This window comes from Mustela lutreola, chromosome 16 (assembly GCF_030435805.1).
Source record: "Mustela lutreola isolate mMusLut2 chromosome 16, mMusLut2.pri, whole genome shotgun sequence".
Lineage (NCBI taxonomy): Eukaryota > Metazoa > Chordata > Mammalia > Carnivora > Mustelidae > Mustela > Mustela lutreola.
Genome location: NC_081305.1, coordinates 32,534,139 through 32,551,519, shown reverse-complemented (window position 1 = coordinate 32,551,519; position 17,381 = coordinate 32,534,139). Strand labels below are relative to the sequence as shown.

At 41.2% G+C, this 17,381-nt stretch overlaps 1 protein-coding gene across 3 annotated transcripts in view; it reads left to right on the top strand.

Annotated features, from left to right (window-relative positions):
* TENT4B (terminal nucleotidyltransferase 4B) overlaps window positions 1-14,788 on the top strand; it is a 76,014-nt gene extending 61,226 nt beyond the window's left edge. Inside the window, exons 5-13 of one of the 3 annotated variants that reach the window (XM_059151254.1) lie at window positions 615-722; window positions 2,334-2,462; window positions 3,218-3,431; window positions 4,807-4,933; window positions 5,031-5,134; window positions 5,238-5,425; window positions 7,510-7,674; window positions 8,812-8,857; window positions 14,552-14,788. In XM_059151254.1, coding sequence (XP_059007237.1) covers window positions 615-722; window positions 2,334-2,462; window positions 3,218-3,431; window positions 4,807-4,933; window positions 5,031-5,134; window positions 5,238-5,425; window positions 7,510-7,674; window positions 8,812-8,857; window positions 14,552-14,604 — 1,134 coding nt within the window. In that variant the 3' untranslated portion in view covers window positions 14,605-14,788. Of the gene's footprint in view, window positions 1-614; window positions 723-2,333; window positions 2,463-3,217; window positions 3,432-4,806; window positions 4,934-5,030; window positions 5,135-5,237; window positions 5,426-7,509; window positions 7,675-8,811; window positions 11,532-14,551 lie in introns of those variants that run through there. The other 2 variants (XM_059151255.1, XM_059151253.1) reach the window with 2 other exon arrangements.
* Window positions 14,789-17,381: the final 2,593 nt, after the last annotated feature.

Genomic DNA, 17,381 nt, shown 5'->3' with positions numbered 1-17,381 from the left:
CAGTAGGGAGCCTGCTTCCTCCCCTCTCTCTGCCTACTTGTGATCTCTGTCAAATAAATAAATAAAATCTCTTAAAAAAAAAAAATCTTAAAAAAAAAAAAGAGTCTCTTATGGTTTGCCTTTTTAAAATTTTTTTAAGAATTTCTAATATCTCATATAAGTCGTTCGATCTTTTTTTAAAATTTGAGACTAATTCTGTGTCTTCTCTTGGTAGGTTGTTTTATAGGCTAGTTGCAAAACTGACCAATATTGTGCTTAACCTAATCTAGCAGTTTACTCATAGGAACATTTTGCTGATGGGCCTGACGTTCATAAGTCTTGGTGTTATACTGAGTTGAAAACTGTTATCCAAAGCACAGAATATTGAAGGTTTTTTTACCTGATTTCAAAATCCTCAGCCAGTAGAAATGATAGAGGACACTGTGGGGCTAAATGCTGAATATGTAAAGTACCCATAGGCCAAGTGAACTGTGGCATGCAGTGTTTGGGACCCTCGAGGGTTTTTGTGTCCTCATGAGGAGGCTGAGACCTCAAGTCTAGGAACCTTTCCATCCCCCGACTGTGTTGTTCAATTAGGTTCATGTATTTTAATTTTGCCTTTCTTCTCTTTCTAGGTACCTATTATTAAATTAACAGATTCTTTTACTGAAGTGAAAGTTGATATCAGCTTTAATGTACAGAATGGCGTGAGAGCAGCTGACCTCATCAAAGATTTTACCAAGGTCAGAGAATTCGTACTGTTGATTCAGTGAAGCTCTGAGAAATGGAGTTTTGTTTGGAGGTTCTATTGCAGTAGTGTTCTGATACGCCTTGCTAAGCCATTTTCATGTGTGTATGGCTGACCAGTGCTGCTTTTCTGTGCAGTGGCCTTACTTTCCTTGAATCTGCTTGTAATAATCAGTCATTTATAATGTGACTTCAAGTCCAGGGTTTGGAAACCTTCTGAGGAACTTCTCTGCTCTTGATTCTTCCTTTTAGGGGACATAAGGGCTGAAGTGCTGAATAATCCCTCTTGTCTGCTTTTAATCTCTCAAGAGTTTAGATGAGAACATCCTGAGCCCCCAGGTCTCCTGTAAGGGAGTTCTTGCAGGTTTCCCTGCTTTGTCTTGAGGTGATTTAATGTCTATTTTCATTTGTCCCACATTCTTCCAAGACATGAAGAAGTTGTTAACATCTTCAGAACATTCTCATGCGTAGACATGTCAGCCTGTTTCTCAAGAAACGTTAACTGCTTCACATAGAATATCTTTTCTGAACACTCAAAATACTTCTATGGACTCTACAGATTCACGTTTTTTGTTTCTTTATAAGAAAAAAATGTAACTACCTTATCGTGTTATAAACATTATATTCTTGTATAAGTGTGTAGAGTATAGGAAAGCAGAGAAAGGAAAAAATTATCCATAATCCCACTCTTTTGGAGGTGTTAGGTGTGTGGAAATTTTCTTTTTCCCAGCAAAGAAACCTTTTTTTTTCAATTGAGAGTAATATGCGTGATAGAAAATTTACCAATATCAAAGGAAAATGGAAAATGAGTCACTTTATACCTTAGGTTTAGATCAGTTTCATGGGATTTGCCATCATCAGCCTTTCTTTTTGGCTTGTTTATCCTATTGAAATTTTTGTTTTTCCAAGAAATTTTTCAAGTTTCTGTGAACTCTGTTATCTTTTTCTACCCACCCCTCTCCTCCTCCGCACGTTGTTTCTGATGATTATCCTCCTGAAAGTTTTAACAAAATGGCATGCTATATACACATCCTCTCATACTTTTTAGAAGTTTTCATGTCAGCACAGACCAGTTTCCTTCACAGTAGTCCTTTGTCAGGGTATGTCCTGCTTTGGCAGGGGCTGTGCACAATCATCCAGAAACCCTGGTCTGCTTGCCGGAGCGCCACCTGAGGAAAGTGCTTCCTTCCATTCCCACTAGTGTTGTGTTTTACACCTTCAGAATTTGTCCTGTTCCGTTTCTGTTACCTGTTTACAAGTCAGTAGCGTATGGTAATAGACAATAATATAGTGAGAAATAGATATGCAGTGTAGTAATAAATATGGTAATAAATGAGTGTCCTCAAATAGATGCTCGTGTGTCTGTCCCATAGTGAGTGCTTGATGCTGTTATTTACGTCTGCCTGTTTTAGATCTCTAGATGTGAGGAGAAAATCCTTAATTACTCACAGCTTATTTTTTTTCTAGCTTGCTCTTAAAATAGAAAATTAAGTGGATTGGATATCTCCACGAAAGTTTGTAATATAAGGACCAGTTTATGCTCCTGATAATGCTTTAGCACAATTACTGAACTAGGAATTCACTGAAAATATAATTTTCTTTTTCAGAAATACCCTGTATTACCATACTTGGTTTTAGTATTGAAACAATTCTTATTACAGAGGGACCTTAATGAAGTATTTACAGGTGGAATTGGTTCATATAGTCTCTTTTTAATGGCAGTCAGTTTCCTTCAGGTAAGTTGTTTGATTATACCATGCCTAGTGTACACCAAAATAAAATAGATCAATTTGGAATCATTTTGGGGGAAAATGGAAATCAAGTTCTAATTGGAATGCTTCCCTTAATTACTTACGACTTTTCCCTCTAAACTGGGTACCTTTTTATAATTTAACAAATAAGTATTTTTAAATCCCAGGAACGAAATTTTTTGTTTTTAATCTCATACGCTCGAGTAGTTTTAAGAATCCTCACTCAGATTTTAATGTGTAGGTACGGCATGGTTTCCATACATGTAAGTAGTAGTATAAATGCGAAAATCAAGAATCACTTCTAAACCTCGAACCTTAGAAGTTCAGCTGGAATTGAGATGGGCTGTCAGGGTGGAGTGAGTTTTGAAGTCTTAACATTGTCTGTGACTGTGTGTATGGGGCACAGTGTTTCCAACTGCCCGACTCTGTTCGTGAGTCAGAATGGCTTCCCTGATGGGCTGGGCCCCGTCAACCCCGTCAGCACCGTTGGGCAGCTATAAAATTCAGCCTTGAATCTTATAAACAGATTGTCGCCCCCCAGTTGTGTACCCATGGGCTTTCGTGTTGTCTGTACCAGCAGTTTATGGCCGCCGTGCCTCCGTTTCCCTGTCAGCTGCTATCCTCACTAAAATTAGGATAGTGCTCTTTTGTGAAGTTACGATGTCACTTATTCTCCCCACCTTGATAATTTAGAGAAAAGCCAATGTAATTTCTTTTTTTTTTTTTTTTCCTGGTTTTAGTTACATCCCAGGGAAGATGCTTGCATCCCCAATACAAACTATGGTGTTCTCTTAATAGAATTTTTTGAATTATATGGACGACACTTCAATTATTTAAAGACTGGCATCCGGATAAAGGATGGTGGTTCATATGTGGCCAAAGATGAAGTACAGAAAAATATGCTCGATGGCTACAGGCCGTCGATGCTTTATATTGAAGATCCTTTACAACCAGGTATTGAAATTAGGTAAATTTGTGGGCATTCAAAGAAAGGGCGTTGTCCGTATTGAACTTCAAGCTCTCTTTAGAGGCGGAGCCCCTGGCCAGCTCAGTCATTGGAGCATGCGACTCTTGATCTTGGGGTTGCGAGTTCGAGCCCCAGGTTGGGTGTAGAGATTACTTAAATAAACACATCTTTCAAAGAAAAACCTCTCTTTAGATGAAAAATGAAAGATTAACTTCTGATTTACTCATTCTTTTTCATCAAAATCTTTTGTACGAAAACACACATGTACGCGTGCACACCCCAGAAAAACACGCCTCATACTCCCAGTGTGTTGGGAGTAGGATCCGTCTGACCCTGAGAGGCCAGGGAGTGTAGGTATAGGTAGTAGCTGCTGGGGCGGGGCGGGGTGGGGGCCTGTGCGCATCTGCAGCCTTCAGCAGACTGAAGGCCGTCGTTTTGCTTTGTTGTGTCCTCATTGCCCCCGATTCCAGCCATTGGTCACCCACGGCTTTCAGTGAGGTTTCTGAAGTCCTCAGAGGCAGGGAGCCTGGTAAACACGTCAGAAATGATGAGCAGAAGGGCTCAAGGAGACCATTTGATTGCCTTTTGGGCCCCTTCATTCATCTTCTAATTTTACATGGTCTTCCTGTGCCTTTCCCAGCTTCCCATTGGCTTGAAAGGGACCAATGGGAAGATCCTTTCCCTGCTTATGTGGGGCTGTGTTTGTTTGCTTGTATCCTAGTTTTTCTGGGCAATATTTTTTCTCACTATAACTGTAAAAATATTTAGATTCTACATTATCAGACTTCAGTGGAGATGCCTTTAATCATTTGCTAACTTTGAAAATGGATAAGGAAAGGGAGTTGAGAGACAGGATAGTTGCCCAGGGGCTCTTTTCTGGCTGATTTGTCGTATTATAAGCGTTAATAGTTCTTTGTGTTTATTCATTGAGGAGATGTTTGTCAGAGGGCTACTCGACCCAGAGGGCACAAAGATTTTCAGCAAGATGGTCCTTGCTTAAAATTTCTTACCAGAGATATTTGGATAGCTAATAGAAACAAAAGATAGGGATGTCTCGGCTTATATCTTGGTTTCACTCTTAGGAGAGCGCAGTGGGTTAACTCCTTTTGTTTGTATGACTATGTGGAATAGTCCCTGTTGGGCCCGGGTGCATTTAGGCAATTTCTGTGCCATAACATACATATTGCATGATACACACGTTCAGAGCCTGGGGAGTTGTGAGGACAGCTGCCCGCCCAGTTTCTTTGTGCAACTGTAACAGGAAAGTAATTGTCATGCTCTTCTGAAATGGGGCCCATGAGCATTTAGTTCTTCCTAAGCAATGGTCATGCTTACTATCTTCTATATGCATTTCTTTTAAAGGTAATGATGTTGGAAGGAGTTCATATGGGGCCATGCAGGTGAAACAGGCCTTCGATTATGCCTATGTTGTTTTGAGTCACGCTGTCTCACCAATAGCCAAGTACTACCCCAACAACGAAACAGAGAGGTAAAGGCGTAACTAAAGTCAGCCCGTTGAGTCAGAATTGATTGTGGCTTATCTCCAAATTAATGACACCCTCTTCTTTTTCTTTGAACATGTGCAGCATACTAGGTAGAATAATTAGAGTGACCGACGAAGTTGCCACGTACAGAGATTGGATCTCAAAGCAGTGGGGCTTGCAGAACAGGCCTGAGCCTTCGTGCAATGGTAAGAGCTTTTCGTTGATCGATTCACCGAGCATTAGTGGCTTTTCTGTGTTGTGTGTGTTTAATGGGAAGAAACGTTTTCCAATCTTTTGCCACTCTTTCAGGAAATGGTGTTACCTTGATAGTAGATACTCAGCAGTTAGATAAATGTAATAATAATCTATCTGAAGAAAATGAAGCCCTTGGAAAATGTAGAAGTAAAACTTCGGAATCTCTTAGTAAACACTCTTCAAACTCTTCATCAGGTCCAGTGTCTTCCTCTTCTGCCACACAGTCCAGCTCTAGTGATGTCGTAAGTATGAGAAGATGGCTTTTCTGAACCTAGACACTTAGGAGTTCTGTTGTGGGGGTGACTCTAGACAAGAGGGCTAAGCCTATCTCCTTCTCTTATTTGCTACTGGGAAATTTTAATAACTTCACTGATTATACACATCCCCCACCCTGGATGGAAATTTTTAAGCGTATGGCAAGAGTGAAAGAATTTTAGCGAGTGTCCGTGTATATCCCCATTAGATTCTGCCATTAACATGTGCCTTGCTTATCACGAAGCTAGCTGTTCATTCATCCCTCTGTCCACTAATTCATCTTATTCTTTGGTATGGTTCAAAGTAGATCACAGACACTTCCCCCAAAGTACTACGGCATGCTCCTCATGACCAGAGTTCAGTATTTGTGTAGTTTTTCCTTTTGATATAAAATCGATGCACAAGGAAATCTTAATTGTACTTAACCACGCTATACACGTGTGTAACCCCAACTATAACAAGATACAGGCTGTTACCGTCCTCCCAGAGAAGTGCTTCATGATGCTTTCCAGTCAGTCCCGCATCCACCCCAGAAGTAACCGCTGCTAGGATTTTCTGATACCCCGGGTTGGTTTCGCCTGTTCCAGAATTTCACGAGCAGAATGATTACAGCGTATACTCTTTTGCGTAAGGCTTCTAGCACTCAGTAATGTTTTTGAGCTGCTGCTTTTTTTTTTTTTTTTTTTAAGATTTTATTTATTTATTTGTCAGAGAGAGATAAGAGTGAACACAGGCAGACAGAGTGGCAGGCAGAGGCAGAGGGAGAAGCAGGCTCCCTGCCCAGCAAGGAACCCGATGTGGGACTCAATCCCAGGACGCCGGGATCATGACCTAAGCCGGCATGATTGGTTAAGGCAGCCTCTTAACCAACTGAGCCACCCAGGCGTCCCTGTTTTTGAGCTTCTTGATGGAAGTTTCAAAAATTGAGATATAATTCACATGAAGTTCACTGTTTTAAAATGTGTAGTTCGGTGGTTTTTAGTGTATTTCAGTGTATTCACAGAAATACTGTATTCACTAAGTCCGGGACATGGCCGTTATCCAGAGAGAAACCTGGTAGCAGCCCCTGACGATTCCTCCTTCCCCGCAGCCCCCCGGCAGCCGCGCCTCTACTATCTGACTCCAGCCCTGATTGAATTTTTAGGATCAGTTATACCTACAGTTTTCCTCATCATGGTTAATTTTGAGTTTACTTAATTGAAATATAAAATGGGTTTACCCATTACTTGAATTTTGACTTTATTAGTGTATGATATAAAGAGTAATAGTCTAAATATGGAAGGGACGTGATTTTATGCTGTTGTTGATGACACGTGTCCTGGTGGAGTCAGGAATCCTCACGTGGCAGTCTCCTGTGTGCCTCTGGTTCCCAGAGCAGAGCTGTACAGGAGGCCTCTGAGCGGGAGGTTCCAGATGCAGCAGGGTGGGGACAGAGACGGCCTCAGGAGGGAGCCTTAGGGCCCAGGAGTGTGTGTCGCTGGGTAGAGCGTGGAGGGGAAGGGTTGATCTGAGGGGAGAAGTAGCGCAGTCCAGGCCCAGGCAGTCCAGAAACAGGTGGGGTGCAGCCCATGGTCTCCAGGAAGGCCCTCACGGGGGTGGGGGGGAGTTGGTTGGAGGCCTCACTGATGGGTTATTGCAGACTCGCCGAAATTGAGACTTCAGAACCAATCGTTTTGGTTTTGGTTGAGTCAGGACATAGGGCCTCGTCTTTGCCACGTTCTTTCCACGGTACCATGGTTCATTTCCTATAAATAGTTGTGCAAATAAACTTGGACCTCTGTGAGCCCCTTCAGGGTCAGTTAGCGAGGTCGGGCATGGCAATAGATTTAGCAATGAACAGAGACTCTCTGATAAAGTAACCGACTTTGAATGTTTGGAGGGGAATTTGTGGAAGAAGGAAACCTTAAGCAGCTAATTTTATAAATTCCTCAGGGGGCTTCCTTTAACTCCCAGATGTTTAAATTTAGTCCCGAGAGTACCTAGCCAGTGTTGTTTATCCTCCTGAATATTGAATTTCTAAATTATTAATATGTCCCATTATAACTCGTATGACTCGTATGACTTGTGTTAGGATTCCGACGCGACGCCGTGCAAAACCCCAAAACAGCTGCTCTGCCGTCCGTCCACGGGGAACCGAGTAGGGTCGCAAGATGTGTCCTTGGAGTCCTCTCAGGCAGTTGGGAAAATGCAGAGCACCCAAACCACTACCACCTCCAACAGCACCAACAAAGCTCAGGTGTGTGGAATGTGCGGTTTTGATCGTTAGTATTCAGTACAAAATATTTAGAACTTCTTACACATGAATTTCTGTATGTTACATGGAAGATAGACATATATATATATATATACACACATACATCATGGGTTTGAAGAAAACTCCATGTTTAAGGGACAAACCTGGTTTTTCTAAGAAGTTCCACAGCACAGTGCTTCTAGTAATAGGATGTCCTGAAGATCGTCATGAGACACCCTTGTAATGTAAACCTCTGATGGGAATTCAGTGACTTGTCCTTATAAGGTGTCCCCGCCAACCCACCTTTTTGCAGATTCAGCATTTAAAAAAATTTCATTGAGTCATTAAAAGATTGACTTGTACTTGAGGTGAGCTCCTATGAAGCTTGTGCATGATCTCTCGGCAATGTCGTGCATATCTGGGAGTAACATCCTTTTTTATATTTTAACGCTCAGTACCTAGTTGCTTGTGTTGAAATGATCAGGCAGTAGTCAACCATGGTCGTTCAGTGCCTGTCAGCTTTGACTTAAAAAGGCCACAGAAAATACTCTATTTTCAGTTTTGTAGTTGCCTAAAATTTTGTTGATCGTGAAGAATGAATCAACATGAAGAAAGGAGCTATCTCCTACTGGGCTCTGACCCTCAGTGCCCCGGGGACCCTGCGGAAGACCTCTAGGCAGTAGAGATGGGTTCTTAACGTTCATCACCTCCTGTGTGAGCTGACGCAGAATCCAGTGTACCTCTACAGCCCTCATCATGTGCACCAAACCCAGATCCATTTAGAAATGGCAGTTAAAGTGACAGCAGGGAAGGGGCTGCTAGGCGTGACGACCACTGATGGGGCAGTGCACCTGTGTGTCTAAGGGCTTCTTCCAGGAATGCCATTTATTATGTGCTGCATTGGTGGGTAGGTTCCTTGAGAAAAGTGTTAACATTCCATGCCCTCTGTTAGGAAGTCAAGGCAATATTCCAGTATTTTCAGTAAGTGTTAGAGCTCAAGAGTGTGAACCGCTGTAGCATCATTTTCTACTAGATAAGTCAGCATATTCCTCGTGTTGAAAGCGCCCCAAGTCAGGTCTTAGCGACGGTCTGTTGAATCCACAAGACTGATGTCTCTTTGACCATTTTGTTTCTCTGCAGCATGGATCAGCAAGGCTCTTTCGTTCTTCCAGCAAAGGCTTCCAAGGTACAACTCAAACAAGCCATGGTTCCTTGATGACAAACAAACAGCATCAAGGCAAATCAAATAATCAGTATTACCATGGCAAAAAGAGGAAACACAAGAGGGATGCCCCCCTCTCAGACCTTTGTAGATAGTCGGCGTTGTACGATGGACTGTCTTCTGTGTGCAATGATCTCATGCTCAGGACAGTTGGATAGGGACTCCTGGCATTCGGGAGCCTTACACTGTTCAGACTCTGATTTAGCAACTGCGTTTTTTCCCAGCTCGCCACGGAATGGATCATGAAGACTGACAACTGCAAAAACAAAAAGCAAGCAAAAAAGGGGGAAAAAAAAAAAAGGCTGCTCATTTGATAAGTCATATGCTACAACAGGGTCATTTTAAGATTTAAAGCTTGAATGTAAAATAAATCTATTTCTCATTGGCTTTATGCAGAGTTATAGGGAATAGTATTCAGTGTGGGTAGGGTGATAGAAACAAAAAACCGATTTCAGAGGATGGGGTGGGGAAAGAAAACAAAATTATCTCATAGGAAGTCCAGATTCCAAAGGGGAAAGTGATCTGTGCATGTTTTCTTTTTTTTTTTTTAATATTTTTGCATATATTTACCATTTTATTGTGTGTATATATAGATGACCATATAGGAAATTGATATTTGTAATAGTGGATTTGTTAATACTTTTTACATAACATTACTGTTTAAATTGTAAACAGATTTTTCTCAGGATTAGTTTGAAAAATAATCTGACTTGTCATCTTAACATCCATATATAGGGAAGTGATTAGTTCTATTACTCAATTTGTTTTCCTCAGCATTGAAATGACTTACTAGAACCCTTGTGACCTGCTGCAAAAATTTTTCCTCTCTAAAGAAAAGGTTTATGGTGGCAAATGACGTTTTATTTTGTAAAAAAAAAAAAAAAAAAAAAAATATGTACTATGTACTTTTGTGTAAACACTGAAAAATCTCTAGTCATCTCTAAGAATTACCTTGCAACTGTTTTTCTATAGTGCTGTCGTCTTGGGCAATGGGCAATTACATGACTTTGTGTTTGTTTCCTTTGCAGTCTTTTTGTTTTCTTTTGTTTTTCTTCCTAATAGAAAAAAAAAAAAAAAAAGCCACCCACGTCCGGTCCCGTTGCTGTGGCAGTGACTCCCCGAGTTCCACAGACTTTGCATGCTAGCTCCTCTAACCTGTGTACTGCGCGCGCTTGTTTTTCTCATCTCTTCTTCTTTTTTAAATCCATGCTTAACTACTGTGGGAGAGAATAACTGTAAACAGCTTTAATTAAATCATACTTATAAAAAACTATTTTCTTATACTCCACTTTATGCTTTTGGTATTGTTGATCTTTAAAAATTAAATGGTCTTTGATAATGGATCTATTTTGTATTGCCTTATTAAGACCAAATACTTCTTGTCATCCCATTCTTTATCCTCTCCTTCCATGGAATTGTTATCTTTAATTAAAACTTTTTAAAACATTGGCTTGTTTCAATCCTACTGTAAATTTTGGTTGTGGTCCGCTTTGAGCGCCAATGAGATGTGTAATTCTGTTATCCATCACATGCTGAGTTTGAAACTCGGGAATATTGAATATAATAGGATGTAAGTGACATTTCTGAAAATGCTTTCTTTCAATGTGAAAGCTCTTATGTTTAGCATCAGTGTGTGTGGCTCTGTTAATTATAGCCATTTCTGAAATGAGATTCTTTGATAGATACGTATATATATACATATACGTGTGTGTATATACATGTACACACATGCACACACACATATAAAATACTATTGGCTTTAGGAATTTCTTTTATATACATTTATGAAATACTAAAGACCAATCAGACCATTAATGGACACTTAGTGTGACTTTTTAAAAAGAGAATAATGCTAAAGTAAGACCCAAACTGATGTCATCACTGCAATTAACACTTTTCGATCTGTTCGTATTTTAATTCGCAACGGAAAAATGTGTTCCACAACTGGAAACTCCTAATGCTTGTGTAAACCTGTGGAAAATTTTAAATGTGATGTTATGTTGACAATGTTTTAAATTTTCGAGTCCCATTTTATTCTGATCAGAATTTTTATCACGATGTTGAGCTTTCGTTCTTTGGAATTAGTTTGTCATAACATATTGTGCATAATCACAGTATTTATTTCTAGGACTCTTGCGAACGTGTAGACTGATGTTTACCGCGAAGGGAACAATTATTTATAAAATACTATTAAACCCAGTATTAGCTGCCTTTCTCAGACACTTAATACTTGCAGAGATCCATCGGTACATTTACCACACTGAAGTTTTTTTTTCTTCTCTTTTGTTTTAAGAATCACCCTCATTGTTGAAAGTAAATGTACTCTTAGGATGCAGATATTAGCGTTCCAATAAGCATGTGATTATATTAAGGTGGTGGTAGCGGGAAGATAATCTTGATTCCATTGGGAATCTTAGGTTTTCGTAAATCTATTGGGAAAATAGTTTTTCCTGTACTGCTGAAGTTTCTTTTTGGTAAACAGTATCTTTCTAAAAGAAAAAGCATGAAGGAGAAATTGAGGCGTGTCCTTATCCTCAAATGACCAGCATTGTATTTGTGAATACTGTGTATCTTGCAATGAACAGCGTGAAGCTGTTCATTTTTCAATCTGAAGTAAAAATACTTTCAAGAACTTTTAGTTGGCCTGCTCATTTGTTTTTGTGCATTTCATCTCTTATTTGACTCCTGTCTTTTTTTTCTTTTTTGCGTTCTGATACTTCCTATAAAGATTCTGTGACGATAGCAGAAACGTGTCATTTAAATACTACAGTCCATCCATATTCATGAGTCATAACCTTCCTCTGCTCGTCCTCGTAGAGAGGGATCTGACAAATTCTGACGCACTGTGGGACATTGCTCTGGCAGTTGGGTGTGTGCGTACCTGGTCCGTGTCGAAACTCCTTGAAAAGTCCTAACACACAGCCGGTTCTAGAGGTGCTGATAGGTCGTAGACATGTCCGCACAAAACCTGAGCGCTTGTCTTGATGACAAAAGTAACTGCATTTTTCCCCCCTCCAGTTTTAAGTTGTCCATTGAAGGTGCCTGGTTTCTGGTGTCTTTGTCTTGTTGGGAGATGTTGCACGTGGTTTTCAAACCTTACTTCAGTCTCGTGATCTGTTGGCCTGATGTGTGGTTGCCCTCCGGGCTTCAACAGTTGATTGTAGCCTATTTTGTCCTCATTTCAGTGTGTTTTACCTTTACGTGCATTTTGAGCCTGTCATTACAACTTGGATGATTTGCTTTGGCTCCAGGTACTCCTGGGTGAAGTCTTCCCAGGGTAAAAGCCTGCGTGTGCATGACTAATAGTCTTTTTCTTTCTTTTTTTTTTTTTCCCCCTCTGAAGTCTCATACCTCCCAAGTGTTTTGTCATTCCCTCCCCCATGACATGGTAAGTGTGAGCTGTACTTGTCTTACCCTGTGGACTAGCGTTTGGGGTTTCCAGAGCTGTAGGCGGGCCAGAAGAGAATGGCCACGGTCAGCTGCGGGACCCTCTTGCCGCCGCTTGCTTGCCGCAAAGACCTCTCCCCCTTGGCTAGGATGTAGTCAGTTATTAAGGCTGCTGTGTAGAAACCCCTAGAAATGCCCATTATCAGGTATGACTGTTAAGTTGCATTGGCCTTCTTACTGTTTGTGGTTGCGTGCCAATTTTATTTTAACGCTGAGCAGTATAGGTGGACGTGGGTCTGTTCCTTCAATGGTAACATGCTGTTGATTTCTTGGCTGTTTCAGTAGGAATGTTCATGGGAGGTTGGTTGCTTCTCATATAACTTCAGGAATTAAGTGGTAACATATAAAAAAAGATAGTCCCAATTTTGCTGTGATAAGTACTGAGGTGTTCAGCTAACGATGGGAAGAGCGCGTTCTCGCCCATCAGTTCTTGCTCTGCGAGCTCATTCAGCGGCTTCCATGAGTGGAGAGCAACATTCTCATCAACTGTTTGGTGAGGAAAGCATTCCATAAATGGCACTATTGAGCTTCATTGAGTAGAAAGTTATATTTAATAGTCACTTCATTATAATTTTCATCAGTGACAGAATTCATCTAGTGAAATATTTAGAGAACCACGCAGCATCACCGTGGGAACAAAGATGTCTAAGAGCAGCTCCTCGAAAGTGCTGTGTCTTGCCTCAGCTTCTGAGTTTCAGGAGTATCTTGTCAAAACATTGGAGGGCGGAATCGACGTTAAAAGAACAAATTGCAATACGCTGCTTACGCTGCTTTGGTATTGAACATAACTAAGAAACCAGTCAGATTTTACCATGGGAGTTATTTGCATGGCTCGAAAATGATGTAACCCAGAAGCCCGTTTCTCTCCCATCTAACTTCATGCCTCGAGCAACCTTCCCCCACCCTCCCGCCATCAAAGATGATGACCTAACCAGCTGTAAAAATCAAATGTTGACAGCATTATTAACCAGGAGAATTGCTTCTAAACTCTGCTGATCTACTTGCTATCCAGAATTAAATATTTACTTAAGGGCTGTTTTTAGTTAATACACTGCTAATGTTTGTCTTGCTCTTATGCAGGTTTTGTGATTTTCAGTATTTGGCCTTTACTTTTCTACTTAAGTATACGCCCTATTAAATGTAACCTAGTCCATAGTCTACTAGCCAGAAGGAGGCCCCACTATACAAGAGATTGAAAGGGGGGGGGGATGAATGGATCTCCTTTGGTAGTTGAGACCTTGGGTATCTCCTAGATTTACCGAGGGGAACATTCGCCCTATCACTAACAGCAGATGAGAACAGGAAATCTCTTGATTAGTGTATCTCAGCACAAGTGTTTATTAGCATTTGCACATCATTATCTTTGCATTTTAAAGGAGGTCCCTGTGGTTCTAGTCAGTCTTGTCCTCATGTTCTTCCAGCAGCTTCTATGGGACTACAAGGCCGGGGCTCCCCTAAGCAGTCTGGGTGAATTTGCTAGGAGTGTTGTTTTACCTTAAAGATGCTGGAGTAACGATAGATGATGAAGTCTCACAAGCTGTTCCTTACCAGCACCGTGGGGTGGGCAGGTCACGGAGGGAGAAGCACTGTCTGAAGCCAGTAACTTACTTGGTGCGGCTAACTCAGTGCTTGTCTCTTCTAGATTAGTCAGTCGTACCTTCTAAAGAGACTGAGATTACTTACTGGCTATCAGCCAGGTTTTTGTTTTTTGGTTTTTTGTTTTGTTTTTTTTTTGTTTTTTTTTGAGTTCACACTTATCTCACCTTTCAGCTTGGGTTCTGTGCAGTCCATGGCTGTGCCCTAAATCGTTTTCATGATTACCTTTTATAGTCTGGTTGCGGTTTTTTATAGCTTATCTCTTTGTCCCTAAACTGAAATCTCCAGAATTTAAGATCCCTCTCTGATTTTTTTTTATATATTTAAATTTGAAAGATTAACTTAAAAAAAAAAAAAAGTCTTTTGAAAGTACTATGATTCTCAAATAACCCAAACACTTAGGACAAGTAGCTCAGCCTTCACTGTTCTCGTCACCAAAGAGCACCGTCTTACCGCACAGTGTGAACGGTGAACGTGGAGTTTCTGGATAGAAAACGTGAACAGACGAGAAAAACATCTTTTAGCGGAATATACATAGACGTATATGTATTTAGAAGTTTGGCAAGCCAGTGTTTGTTTTTAATAACCTTTTCATTTATTTCCTTCTCTGATTAGCATTGCCTACTGTGTTAAGAAATGCGGACTCCTGTGAGGTGCTGGAGGTTTGAATCATCTTGAAAGATTTCCAATCTTGTCTAGTTACCGCTGCAGAGACACTAAGGAATTTACCAGAAAAAGAGATTTGATACAAATGATTTATGAAATCTCGACATTCCCTGAGGTCATATGCTGGGCACCAGTTACTGATAACTATGAATGAATTGCACACCTGGAAGCTTTTTTTTTTTTTTTTTTTTTAAGCTAACGACGATTTCTTCAAAGATGTCAATTGTTTGCCTTGAAAATTTTATAAATTGCCTTTCTACGCACATCTGCCCCCAGTGCTTACCATTGGGCTTATTATTCATAATCTGTAATTCAATAAAGGCCTTGTGCTTTCATTTATCTTCAAAACCTCTGGTATGAGCCTTTATGTAAAACTTGAAGAAAAGAAAAGAAAATTACCTTGTAATTACCTTGCTTAAAGAAAATTACCTTGTAATTCTAAAGGCGACCCTGTTTAGACTGATGAGAAAGGTTTTTCTGTACAGAGATGGCATTACTATGTGTTTTTAGCCTTTTTAGTGCCAGTCTCGGAATAGGAGACCCTTTAAGATGCTATTTTTTTTCTCCTGCCCGGGTCCTAGCCAAAGATAGCGATGGGCCTCTCCACAGCCGCTGCGGACTGAAACCCGCCCCCTGTAGTCTGTTATTCACAAATAGCAGCCCAGTTTTAACCTTTGCTTTAATGTGGGGGGGGGGGGGTTGTGCTTGCTGTTGGGCTGTGCCCAGTTGGAATACCCGACTGTAGTTTTCGTGGAGAGACCCCGTACAGAGACTATTACAGTAGAAGAATGAAAATGTCTGGTTCTCCAAAGAACAGAGAGAAGCAGGGTTAGTAACCACGTGCAAGCCAGGTGTGTTTCCCTGAGGGAGGAGTGGCGGCTCCAGGACTTGGACGGATGGTGCTTGCCTTGGAGCCCCGCTGAGTGGTGGTGAAGAAAATCCTCAATAGTTTGCTTCCAGATCATCACAAAGCTGATGCAGAGTAAAGAGTAGCTCAGCAGGTTATAGACAACCGGCTGGGAAAGCCAGCCTGCCCCGCAGCCTGGTCTCTTCTGCTCACTTCTTACACATTGATTAGAAGTGTTTTTCTCTTCTTCTCCTACCTCCTTTTTCTTCTTCCTCCTCCTCCTCCCCCTTCTCCTCCCTCCCCCTCCTCTTCCTTTTTTCTTTTTAAACAGTATAATCAAAATATCCTGTTAGCATCCCAGAAATCTCTCAAATGGTAAATTAGAGAATGAACTGAATATACAGGACAATTTTGTCCATCTACCCAGACACAGTGAATTTACTTAATTTCTCAACAATATGTGAATGTTCCATTGTGAAGAAATATAAATAATATGTAAAAACCTAAATGAACCTAAAGGGAACTGGTTGCCCTTTACCCTCTTTTTTTTTTTTTTTTTCTTAAGATTTTCTTTATCTATTAGTGTACAAGCAGGGGGAGGGGCAGAGGCAGAGGGAGAAGCTGGCTCAGTGCCGAGCAGGGACCCCTATGCAGGACTGATCCCAGGTCTCTGGGACCATGACCCCGGCCCAAGGCAGCAGGTGCCCAAAGGACTGAGCCCCCAGGCACTCCATGCCCTTTACTCTCTGATCCCGCCCAGCACCCCAGAGCTAACCACTTTCATATTTGGGGATGTAGTTGCCTAGATTTTTTTTTTAAATGCATTTACATACATAAACCTATCTGCCCATACATAATGCCAGGTGGTCTGTTGCCCTTTTACCTAAGTGCTATCCCACTGTGGTGTTCTGCAAGTCCCGTACCCTCCGGAGAGCTCGTACCCCGTCAGTACAGATGCCTATTTCATTCCTTTCATGATGCTGACTTTGGTTTGCAAGTAACTTTAGTAAATTACCATGTCAGACACCCGAAGGTCCTTATAAGCGGGTAGATCCCCGTGAAATATCCAGTACTTCAGCTTACCTCAGATGGGTTTTATTTAAATATTGCTATTTCATGGCACTTCTGAACTGAGTTTTCTAGGGGAAAAAAAAATTTCCCCCAGTTTTATCTTCTTTTTTAGGGGAGTTTTCATGAGTTGCTTTAAGAAGTTTCATCTTTGATACTTCCGCTAGGACTGAACTGTAAACGCAATGTGGTCATCTGAAGCTTCTTAGAAAATGTGGCCCTTGACAGAAGGGATTTTAAAAAGCCAGTTACTGATCATTCCCCACCTGCCCCCTAAAACTTGGTGGGTTTATATTTTTATTTAAAAAAAAATTTTTTTTTAAAGACTATGTATTTGTCAGAGAGAGAGAGAGAGAGAGAGCACACATGGGGGAGCAGCAGGCAGAGCAGGTATCCCAAACTTGGTATCTTTAGTCCTATAACTGCACGTAACAACTAAAACTCTAAAAATGTTCTGTCTTGGGGCGCCTGAGTGGCTCAGTGGGTTAAAGCCTCTGCCTTCGGCTCAGGTCATGATCCCAGGGTCTTGGGATCGAGCCCCATATCGGGCTCTCTGCTAGGCAGGGAGCCCGCCCCCCCCCCACCCCCGCCTGCCTGCCTCTCTGCCTGCTTGTGATTTTTCTCTCTGTCCAATAAATAAATGAAATCTTAAAAAAAAAAAAATGTTCTCTGTCTTAAAGGAGGATGACTCGGATGGTAAGCCTCAGAGAGAGGGAACTCTGGCAAGAAGGAGCCAGTTATTTGGGTCAGAGAGAGCAGAGAGCTGCCTTGAATTTTTGTGGGGGAAATCTGGAAAATTCTGTTCAAGAAAGAGGATGAAAAGGTGGCTGTGGGAAGTCCTAGACAGTGATCTCCCTACTCCTT